The following is a 12,472-nucleotide window of genomic DNA, read 5'->3' on the forward strand; positions in this document are numbered from 1 at the left end:
CAGAGCTACTATCATGGTCATCACTCTGAAGTTGCAACAGGAGATTTACTTGGATAGGATCAGAGATTCTGAGGCATGTCCATCAACGTTTCTTCATCAGGATCAGCGCATGCAATCAACTCCTGCGATAACTTTAAAATATACACTTCAACGCACATTAACTCATTATATATGGTCATCAACATTTTTTTGTGCACCTCAACGCAAGCATCATTTTTAGCATGATTTCCTAGCATTATTGATGCATGATCTGCCTATCTACCTCATTATTCTAAGTAAAAAGACTATAGTAACTTGTATTTCTACAAGTTATCAATAGGATATCTCCACTCACATTTGTCCATATGAATGATTAGGATCAAATCACTTGTAACACTTTACAACAATGGTATCGATTACAAAATGGGCCATATCCGTAGTGTTACCAGGATAGGGCACCAAATTTTATCCATTTGCTATAGACCATTTAGGTTATTACTTAAACATGATCCACCTATATGTCAACGACATACATGTTTAAGTTACATAAAATAACCTTGGATCTTTCTTTAATGGATTATTGCATATATAAAACAATCAACTATTGATTCAAATAATATATAACTACGAGGTTTTAGGGTATACATCTCAATATGCTTAATTATAACTATTGATACACTAATAATATATATAGTTGAAATTAAATTTTGAATGATTATTGATAATAATGATGATGCACCAATATAATTCTTAAAATGAACATAAAATGATATACTATTCATACACTAAAAATGAACATAAAATGATATACTATTCATACACTAAAAATGAACATAAAATGAATGTTTAATGACTACTAATATCTTATCGATACATTTATATTACAGTTTAAGTAAAATTTGAGTGAGTGTTGATAAACTACATAAACACCAAACACTCAGTATTACATTTTGAGCTCATTTTGATTTACTATTGATATACTAATAATCTATTTGTAATTAATTTTGATTTAATGTTAATATATATCTGAAAGATCAATGTTATACTTTAAATATCAATCTAAATGATATACTTTTCATATATTTGGTATGACAATATCATTGATATGCTTTTTCTCTCTCTAAATCAAATATGTCAATCAATTAATATACGAAATATGAAATATTTGTTATACAATTAATATACCAAATTAAATATAGCTTATATAACATTAAAATCATATAAAACATTTAAATAAAAAAGATCAATATAATTTATGTTTGGTATACCATTAGACAAAATAAATGCATTTAATAGTCATATATCATCAACTTCAAATTTGAACTAATCAGATGAAAATAACTTTATATCAATATATATATATATATAGATATAGATATAGATATAGATATATATATACCATAATTGAATAAACAAAGCTACGATATATCAGTTGTGTAAATGATATTTTTTAACTTTAGTATATGGATTGATTGATATACCAATTATTAAGTATATATTTGATTGATATACTAAAATAGGAAGTATATCAAATACATTTGTTGATAAATGAATGAGGGTAAAATTGCAATAAAAAAAATTGAGAATCAGATTTAATTTTTTTTTACTATATTTACAATTTTAGAAAATAATTGATATATTTACAAATATCCTTATATTGTTTTGCTATCCATTACAATTTTACTAAAGATAATTTGCTAGGAACAAAAATTGATTGAAAGCATTTGAAATTAGAACACTAAAATTTCGGGTTCAATATAAAATAATAAGCTTTTTAAGTGAAGATCGAGTAGTACTTGAAAATAAAATTCACCCACGTGTCTTTCTCACTCCACATTCTGTGGAGAGTTAAACACTAATTTATTGAAGGAAACATTACGTTTGAAGAGGTGTGTTAGCATTTTTCTTAAAAACGAGAGGTAGGGAAACATTCAATGCTAGAAAAAGGGAGAGATTAGAGAGAAAAACTAGCAGTCTGTGGAACAGAAATTGACTTTAACGGGTTTATAAACGAAGGATTGGAAGGGATAGCATCAGCAACAAAACAATAATCCATCTTGTGTTTTTAAATACACAGTCTACTCGAGAACAAAAGCATTGATTTGACAGAAGAAACGAAAGAGAGAAAAAGGGGAGATAAAGATGGCTACAATGATGTTTACTGTGTTGCTTTGCCTTTCGGCAGCAACAATGTCGACGGTTCGAGGTGAAGACCCTTATTTCTTCTTCACATGGAATGTCACCTATGGCACCATCTCTCCCTTGGGCGTTCCCCAACAAGGCATTCTCATCAACGGCCAATTCCCTGGACCTAATATCAACTCCACATCCAACAACAACATAGTCATTAACGTCTTCAACAACCTCAATGAACCCTTTCTTCTACATTGGTATAGCAATTGTGTTTATATTTACATATGCATACACATTTAAACTCTTTTTATTGATTATCTCGATGGTATAATACAAACAACAAAATGGAATGGGAATTGCAGGAGCGGTATTCAGCACCGGAAAAACTCATGGCAAGATGGACTACCTGGAACCAATTGCCCAATTCCACCGGGAGCAAACTTCACCTACCATTTTCAAGTTAAGGACCAAATTGGAAGCTTCTTCTACTACCCATCAACTGCCATGCACAGAGCAGCAGGAGGCTTCGGTGGCCTCCGTGTGAATAGTCGTTTACTAATTCCTGTCCCTTATGCTGATCCTGAAGATGATTACACTGTCCTTGTTGGTGATTGGTACACCAAGAGCCACACCACTCTTAAGCAGATCTTAGACAATGGTCATCGCTCCATCGCTAGACCTGAGGGTGTCCTAATAAACGGGAAAACTGCAAAAGGTGATGGAACCGATGAGCCACTTTTCACCATGAAGCCTGGAAAGACTTACAAATATCGAGTTTGCAATGTGGGTCTCAAGACATCTCTCAACTTCAGATTCCAAGGACACACCATGAAGTTGGTAGAGATGGAGGGGTCTCATACCGTGCAAAACGATTACGAATCACTTGACATCCATGTGGGACAATGCTTTTCAGTACTAGTCACAGCCAACCAGGAGCCCAAAGATTACTACGTGGTTGCATCTACTAGGTTCATTAAGAACATTGTAATTGGTAAAGGCATTATTCGATACACCAATGGCAAAGGTCCCGCATCTCCTGAAATCCCCAAGGCACCCATGGGTTGGGCTTGGTCCCTCAATCAATTTCGTACCTTCCGTTGGAACCTTACTGCCAGTGCTGCAAGGCCTAATCCCCAAGGCTCTTACCGTTATGGTTCCATCAACATTACTCGTACTATCAAGCTGTTCAATTCAGCTAGTAAGGTGGATGGTAAGCTGCGATATGCAATCAATGGTGTCTCTCATGTTGATCCTGAAACTCCATTGAAGCTTGCAGAGTACTTTGGAATCGCTGAAAAGGTGTTCAAGTACGATATGATTTCTGATGAGGGGCCAGAAGGAACTACTATGACTATTGCTCCTAATGTTATTAACGCAACCTTCCGCAACTTCGTAGAGATCATTTTTGAGAATCACGAAAAGAGCCTCCAGTCATGGCATTTGAATGGCTACTCTTTCTTTGCTGTTGCGTAAGTATCATTCACTTGAAACAATTAGTTTGTGTTGATAAATATAAATTATGTATTCCTAAATCTAGGATAGGTATTGAATTCTTGTTCAATATTTTACAGCATTGAGCCTGGGAGATGGTCTCCAGAGAAGCGTGCAAACTACAATCTTCTAGATGCCGTGAGCAGGCATACAATTCAAGTCTTCCCTCATTCATGGGCGGCCATTCTTCTCACATTTGACAATGCTGGAATGTGGAATTTGAGGTCTGAATTGACAGAAAATCGTTACTTGGGACAGCAACTTTACATCAGCGTTCTTTCACCTGCTCGATCCCTTAGAGATGAGTACAACATCCCAGACCACACTTTACTATGTGGTCTGGTGAACGGCATGCCATTGCCCAAGCCATATACCATTTGAAGCCGTTCATCTACCCTTCCTCAACTCCAATTGTGAAAATATGCTGCACATCAAGTAATTTGGAGAGGTTAAATTTCCATGCATAAATGCTGCAAGTAATTAAAAATATAAGATTATCGTCTTATAATTTATTTGTAGTATTGAGCCTTCTTGTTTTCTTGTATTTTTTTTTTTGCTTTCCATATAATGAATTTTGAAATAAAACACAGATTCATTTTGCATCAATTAAATTTTCCAAGTAGATAAATGTTTGATTCAACAATCCTATTACTAATTATTACTCATTTCACATAGTTATATTATATTCTGCAATCAAGTCAATTCTACTCGTATTTTTGTATAGATTTTTTTTAAATCTTGACCTACATTGTGGTCTCATTAATGAGACTACAATGACTGTTGCCCAATATTGTAGGTTCAATTTTTTTTTTTGGTGCATTTATTTCTTCGACTATCATTGCATGTTTATTCAAGTGTATGCTTTTAGAATTATACGTCATTGACATTGTTTTCTATATCAACATATTGTATAATTGTTAATATAAGTTTCTTCAAAAATTATAATGGAAAAAGGTTTAAATAATACTCACTTTTCATTCTCATGTCTAGCTAACAAATAAGAAAATTTAAGTTTAGAGATTATCAATAAATTTAGTTTCAAACGGAAATAGAAATTTAAAAGCATTTCATTCTCCGAAAATTTTAAAATTTGAAATAATTTTACAAATCCTAATGTCATATATAGTAAAATCAAAGAAACCCTAATCTTGTTAGGTTGCGTCAAATTCGACCTTTAACATTTAATTTCATTAAATTTAATCATATTATAAACGTTGAAATTTTTACCCTCAATTCAACCTTTTTTGTTTGTTTTTCCACAAAATTCAACATAAATCAGGATAAAAATCTTAATAAACTTTATTAATATTTTAAAAAATAAAGTTCTGTACACAATAACAAGTTTGAACAATGCACAAATTAACTATGAAATATGTTTACCAAAATTAATAAATTTTGTATATAAGAAAAAACCATTTAGCTCTATTGTCGTTTTTCGCCAAAATTTTAGATATTTTATATAATATATATGTTTTATAATTCATTGAATATGGATCAGGGAAACATCTCTAAACAATAATATATAAGAACTTATAAGAGTTTTAAATAACAACACATTTTAAAGTTTAGGGTTGAGATTGGAATATTTAACTAAGTTTGAGGTAGTACAATTTGGATGAAATTGAATATTTAAGATTAAAATTGATATCACTTGATAAGTTTATGGTCAAATTGTATAGACATCTTCATTTTTTTTTTCATATGAATATTCTTATTTTTCTCTAATTTATTTAATTCTTATGCCAATTTTTTAGCGACAACAATAAAAATAAAAACTTTGCCCTTGTTTGGTAACCATTTCATTTTTTGTTTTTGATTATTTAAAGTAAGTGTATTGCTCTCAGTTTTTTATTATGTTTTGCATCTTTTTTAAGTGCAAGAGTAGAACTCTTAGCCAACTTCCAATACCAAAAACAAGTTTTTAAAAAATAATTAGTTTTTTATTACAACATTTGGCTTGATTTTTTGAAACATTGATAAGAAGTAGATACCAAAATAAAAAATTTAGAGATGGAAGGATGTAGGCTTAATCTTCAAAAACTAAAAATAAAAACCAAATGATTATTTGATGAGGCCTAAGCTAACCCATAAAATTCCACAAAATCTCACAAAATTCTAAAGTAAAAATATATCACATTAAAATATACCAAAACGATCGATAAAATAGCAAAAAAAAAAATAAAAATCATGTCTTTTGCTATCATCACAAACTCAGCTACTAACTGTAGAATGACATGGTACTTAGATTGGTAATTATTATGCAATATATATATATAGATTCCTTCTTGTCATCGTTGTCAATTCTTCATTCTAGATCTTCTATATTCTAGACTGCTCTTAGAGAAGGTTTACACTCACACGACAAGCAACAAGCAAAAAGGAAAATCCTGATATTCATACGTAGCTAGAGGAGACAAATTCTCTTTTATATATGTTACGAGTGATTTTGGACAAAAGAACATAATTTGGCAAGAATATGAGCAACAAAGTTAAGAATATAGCATATTTCGGACCAAGGGTAATAACCTAGGACCAAAATGAGCCTAGGAGAAGAGGTTCGCTTGGGCCTTGGCCCAAGTAAGTATGTTTGACCATGGCCTTGGCCGAGGCCGAACCTTATCAAATACCTAGGTATGCCTTAGCTGAAGTGACTTTTCCATGCCCAAAGTATAGCTAAAATGAGGTACCCAGCTTTGGTTTTGGTCGAAGCTGACCTTAGTAAAATGCCAAACAACATCACCCTCTCACACCTAAGCCTAATAATTTAGGGGGATAAACCTAAAGCAACTCGAAAACCCTATGAGGGAAGGTTTCCAGGTCAACTACAAGTATAAATACCATTATGGCTCCGTATAAGGTAACTTGTGTTGGGGTTGATGCCCTAGATCTTGCAGTCATGTAGCTCATAAACTGTATTTGTACAAGCATATTATTTATCTAATAAAATAGGTTGTAGCTGCATTCCTAAAACCAATAAACTAAGATCCAAGGTTACTAAATATAACTTAAACATGTATATAGAGATATACAGGTGGACCATGTTTAAGTAATAACCTTAATGATCTGTAGTAGATAGATAAGGTTGGATACCTTATCCTGGTAACACTATGGATACGACCCGCTTTGTAGTTATTTCAATTCTTGTAAAGTGCTACAAATGATTTGGTCATGACCATTCATGTAGAGACATGTGAGTAGGGGTATCCTATACAAAGAATTGTATAAGATCGGACCACGAAAAATAGTCTCTCTATATAACACTGTTGCTAAAAGAAACTTATATTTCACTAGGATGACAATAGATGACTTGACCTTAATTCTAAGTGAGTTATGAACTCTTGACTATGAGAGCGATTCTTTAAACTACATGGGTGAGAGTGGCCAGATTTACCAACTCAATGTATCTACTATTTTTTAGATTCGTCTGATTGGAAAGTTGGAAACACAGCTACACAAGAAGAAATTTACTCCTTCCATATTGTTAGAGTAAGTAGATAAATTGCTCTCTTAAGGGCTGATTCTAGATTTTGAATAATGTGGAGCCACACCTTTGTTGGGGTTGATGCCCTAAATCTCGTAGGGTCTTATTGTTAGGTTTTTAAAAGATGAATATTTTCTATGTTAATTCTCCCAAAACTGTGTTGATTATTTGCTTTAAATGCTCATTTTGTAGGTAAAACGGTCCTCGAGGCATTTAGGAGTCATTATAAGAAAATTATGCCAAAAGGATAAAAAATAACCAAAAAAATTAACAAATCGAGTGTCATCGAGTAAGGTTGTTAAGTAACCAAGCATCGAGTAAAAAGGCTATTGAGTATTTACCAGAATATGATCCAGTATCATCGAGTAAAGACGTTGAGTCATCGAGTAATTACTAAAAAAGTCATCGAGTGAATGCTACTGAGTAATTGAGCATCAAATATTGACCATCGAGCATCGAGTATCGAGTATGAAACAGAAAACTCGCTTTTTAAACTGCAGAAAACTCGATCAATTAGTCTCTATGGTAATTTTGTTTCTTATCTAGGTTAGATTTTAATTTCTTTTTTATTTGTAATCACCTTGTAATTCTTTATGAGTTTCTCTATGGATTTATGAAGTAATTCAATCTTGTTTCTATTTCAAGAGTTATTGCAAAGTCTTTTGAGTTTTCTACTTTTCTTTATCATTAGCAATTTGAATTTAAGGATTCTTAAATCCAATTTTAATTCTTGATTCATGTTGAACGATCTATATCTTGAGCATGTTTAGCCTAGATGCTTGGTTTTATCACATTCACTCATGATTGAATACGTTGCTTTTAATGTGTTCGATAGAATGTCTAGCCAAGATCTCCAAGAGGCAATAGTAATTGTGTGTTGAATAGTTGACTAACCTAGGACGCACTAATTACTAGATTTGGAGAAAATTCGGTTAATTGAGTAAACTATCTTAACAATTAATCGACGCAATTGAATCCTATAACTTAATGCGCATGTTTTCTCTTTTATATGACCGCCAAGGAACCCAATAGAAGTAGAAGCATGTAGGGTTAGGGCTATCCTATCTTAATCATTGATTAGAACGCTTTCTTGACTAGGTTATGCTAGTTGTTCATCTTTGTAGAGGCTAGTTTAATCTAGATTAAGTAAGTAGTTGCGTGCTTAATCCGATTGTGAATTAAATTTGTAGAATTCAGTGATAAGAATTGCAATAAACGTCTAACTTTGATTAGAAGCAAGATTGTTCTAAACTTGATTACAACTATCATTTATCTTTTGATTTTTAGCATGTTTCTTGTTTTAATAAAAAAAACCCCCCGTTTTATAGCTTTCATAATTAAGCTTCGTTAAAGAAAAGATTAAATAACATTTCCCTGTGGATCGACCTCTTACTTCTACTTTAATTGCGAGTTAGTTAGGTTGTTGTTTGAGTTTTATAAATATTTTTTGTTTCGGGTTAGGTAGAACTAACGACACCTACTTAGCTCCGGACACCTATAGTTTGTAATTGTAATGTACAAACATCTTATAAATTTAATAAAATATATGATGTTTTATTTCAATTTTAGTTTCATTAACCAAAAACAAATAAACTAAGATCCAAGGTTATCTTCTAGCTTAAACATGTATGTAGAGACATATGGGTGAATCATGTTTAAGTGATAACCTAAATGATCTATAGTAGATAAATAAGGTTGGATATGTCACACTCCCTCCCAGATTATCCTTTTAACCTGTAAGGGAACGTGACTGTAGCAATTACCACCCTTAAATGGTAGAGCAGTAGCAGAGTTATCTCCTGGGGAGAGAAAACATTCAAAACATGGTGAGCAACTACACCAGTGAGTGGCTTAATAAAACATAGTTCTCATGCTTAAAATTTAGCTAGAAATCAAAAACTGAAATCTGAGACTTGCCAAGAAACATGTTTATAAAGGTTCTATAAACTTCTCATAACTAAAAACATAATTGAATTGATCCTCAGTTGAGAGAGACCTTCTTTGCTCAATCCCTCAATGTCAAGCCTTAGCTGGTGTGGAGTGATCTCAACATAACCAACGTCGAATCTACTTACGTGCACGTGGTAATAATTATCGTCATACCTTAGGTACTATGGTCCAGATACCTTCTCAGAGTCCTTCAGTATCAGGTTTATCATGCTCGTCATAAAACTTATTCTTTAATAACATGTATGCTTGAAAGCATAGTAACATGAACAAGAACTTTCATATCTTTATAAACTTCTAATTCATGCTTTATGTACATAAAAATAAATATTTAAACATGCTTTATAAACATTCTTTTAAACTAGCATGCGATAATAGCTCTTAAAACTGGGTTTTCCTGGAAAACATTCTTATAATTAAGCAAGCATGAGTTACTAAAACATTTAGAAAAATTCTTAGATTGTCATTCATGGCTTTGGAAACTCCTTTTAAGGTTGGTAAGCTTCTCTAATTGGTGTCAACCCTGTAGACATAACAACATGCTTTAGCTACTAGTAATGGTCTCTCTTTTGAGACTAACTTGCATAATTAAGCTCTTATTTAATCTTTATTTAGGATTCCTTCATCCCAACGCATACCTTAGGCGTTCAACACTAAGAAATTTCCTTGAATTTTATGTTTCAACTAGGTGGACAACAAGAAACACCAAAGCCCACACCATGCCCCAACGCATAGCCCAAGTGCCTGTCCAGCTGCTCGCCCTTACAACGCTTCACAACCTATGCGTTCAATGCTCAACGCACACACCCGCTTAGCCTGACGCACACCTTCAGCCCCCCTCGCACACAACCAAACGCCTTCACTTGCACAGGGCTTTGCATCAATCGGCCTTTGTGCGCACACAGTCTTCTATGCGGCTGAGCCTTCAACAAATGCCTACACAACACATCGCACACTCCCCGCACAGCTCATCGCATGTCCTATCCACTTGCGCACGTGCCATCCCTTAAGCTACTTGTTTGTTCAACCCAAATAGTTGTCTGCTTGTTCAAAATTTCCAAATTCAACTTATAATTAAAATAACTCATTTTCCAAGCCTTTTACCAAAAAATTTCCTTCTATAAACTTCTTCAAAATTATTTAACATGCATTCTTACATTTTGAGCTCAGAATTCCTCATGGTTTGGCTAGAAAATTTAAACCTTCAACACTGGCCAGAATTTATCTAGGAGCTCGACCTTCTAGCAAAACCTTCAAATTTCAGCTCGATTCCTATGGAGTTTCCTTCTAGTAGGCCTATCAACTAGACTCATAAGGATTTCAAACGGCTATGGAATCACCTTGATAGCACTAGTGAAATGCTCAAACCAAGCTTCTGAAGCTGGCCATCCCTTTTATACCACAGACTACATGCTTTCCCTTAATTATCAAGCTACCACATCATCCAATAATTGAAATTAAATGATCTGATTATGACAGTTGGCCACTTAAATGGTGGTTAAGTTGATCATCTTCCCTTGGCCATCAACACAAGGCTCATACTCCATGCAATTGCTTGCTACCCTTTGGCCACATGCCCCTTCAGATAGTGCATCACCTAGCCTTAGCCAACGCATGGTTCAATCCCATCACATCACCAACTAGGCGTACGCCTTGGCCATCACATGTTCTTATTGTCGCGTGCCACCACCAGCTAATGCACACACACAAGCCTCGGCGCATACCTTCTGGAGCAGTGCATGCTTCACGTCTCTTCCACTAGTGCACACCTATGCACATGCACAGCCTTCCAACGCATAAGGCCTTCATGGCACGCCCGCTTACCACTCAATGCTTGATCTGGCACTTCACCTTGTAGGCTTGTGGCCAAGGCATAGTTTCACCGCTCACACACTGGTCAGTGCACACGCATAGCCTTAGCGCCTAAGCTGCCTCACTCATGTCGTGCACTCGACGCCTCAACAGCCTAATGCTTACACGCCCTTACCTTGCTGCATGCATCAATAACCTCTCAAGGCTTTGATCACCACTTACCCCTTGCTAGCACATAGAAAGCCCTTTACCAACACTTAACCTTGGCTACCGCACACCACATACTTCATGCACCCATGTTTCACAAGCTTCATCGCAAGGCTACACTGGCTTAAATACTTAGCCAAAATTTCTACTTGCTAAAACCAAACATCTTGCTACCTGAGATCTCATTTCTTAAAACTCAAGACATTTCCTTTCTTCTTTAATATCTTCATTCCCTTCCCTATAAACATAATATTAATTCATGCTTAATTTCTTAACATACTAGTGAACATACTTAGGTAGGGAAAATAGGATTTGAGATTTACATTTATCTCCCCCTTATGAAATTTCATCCTTGAAATTTTTCTTCAAGGATATCAACTGAATAATTGGGGATATCTACTTCTCATTTGCTCTTCGGCTTCCCATGTAGTTTCCTCAAGGCCATAATTCCTCCATAAAACCTTTATTAAAGGTATCTTCTTATTTCTCAGCACTTGCTCTTTTCTATCAAGAATCTTTACTGGTTCTTCCTCATATGACAAATTTTCTTTTACTTGCATTAGCTGTTCTGACAATATATGAGTAGGATCTGACACATACTTCCTCAACATCGACACGTGGAAAACATCATGGATACGAGCTAACTCTGAGGGTAAAGCTGACCTGTAAGCTGCTGGACCAACACGTTCCATTATCTCGTAAGATCTTATGTATCTAGGGCTCAACTTCCCTTTTCTTCCAAACCTAAGTATCCCTTTCCATGGAGATTATTGGTCGTCGACTTCAAACTCTAACTCCCTTCTCCGCTTACCCGCATAACTCTTTTGCCTGTCTCATGCTATTTTAAGATTTTCTCTAATAAGCTTAACACTATTAGATATCTGCTGAACAAGTTATAGGCATAATAGTTTCTTTTCTCCTACTTCATTCCAACATGTTGGAGTCCTACACGGTCTTCCATACAAAGCCTCCTATGGAGCCATTCCGATGAATGATAATTGTTGTTATACAAAAATTCGATTAACAACAATGTGTATCCCAACTGCCTTTAAACTGTATTACACATGCCCTCAACATATCTTCTAACGTTGAATCATTTACTCCAACTCACCATCTGTCTGTGGATGAAAAGTTGTACTAAAAATAACTTGGTGCCCATAGCCTTCTGCAAACTAGGCCAGAACTTCGATGTAAACCTTAAATCTCAATATGACACTATTGATACTGGAGCTCCGAACTGGCTCACAATTCTGTCAACATAGAGCTTAGCTGGTTTGTCCAAGGTGAAAGTCTTAACAAGTAAGAATTTGGCTGTCTTTGTCAGACTGTTAACAATCACCCATATCTCGCCATACCTTATGGTGTCCTGGGCAAACCAAATAAGAAATCCATCATGACATGCTTCCACTTGCACTCTAGTAC

General features: G+C 34.5%; 2 protein-coding genes across 2 annotated transcripts; one reads left to right on the forward strand and one right to left on the reverse strand.

Annotated features, from left to right (window-relative positions):
* Nucleotides 1-2,034: 2,034 nt before the first annotated feature.
* LOC120088887 (L-ascorbate oxidase homolog) lies at nucleotides 2,035-4,057 on the forward strand. The gene is made up of 3 exons (XM_039046326.1): nucleotides 2,035-2,369; nucleotides 2,475-3,581; nucleotides 3,684-4,057. The coding sequence occupies exons 1-3, from the start codon at nucleotides 2,122-2,124 to the stop codon at nucleotides 3,982-3,984; spliced, it is 1,656 nt and encodes a 551-aa protein (XP_038902254.1). The 5' UTR covers nucleotides 2,035-2,121; the 3' UTR covers nucleotides 3,985-4,057.
* Nucleotides 4,058-11,424: 7,367 nt separating this feature from the next.
* On the reverse strand, nucleotides 11,425-11,742 carry LOC120088919. Its single transcript, XM_039046358.1, has one exon. It carries the CDS (start codon nucleotides 11,740-11,742, stop codon nucleotides 11,425-11,427), a length of 318 nt encoding a protein of 105 aa, XP_038902286.1.
* Nucleotides 11,743-12,472: the final 730 nt, after the last annotated feature.

Source organism: Benincasa hispida, chromosome 10 (assembly GCF_009727055.1).
Source record: "Benincasa hispida cultivar B227 chromosome 10, ASM972705v1, whole genome shotgun sequence".
Taxonomy (NCBI): domain Eukaryota; kingdom Viridiplantae; phylum Streptophyta; class Magnoliopsida; order Cucurbitales; family Cucurbitaceae; genus Benincasa; species Benincasa hispida.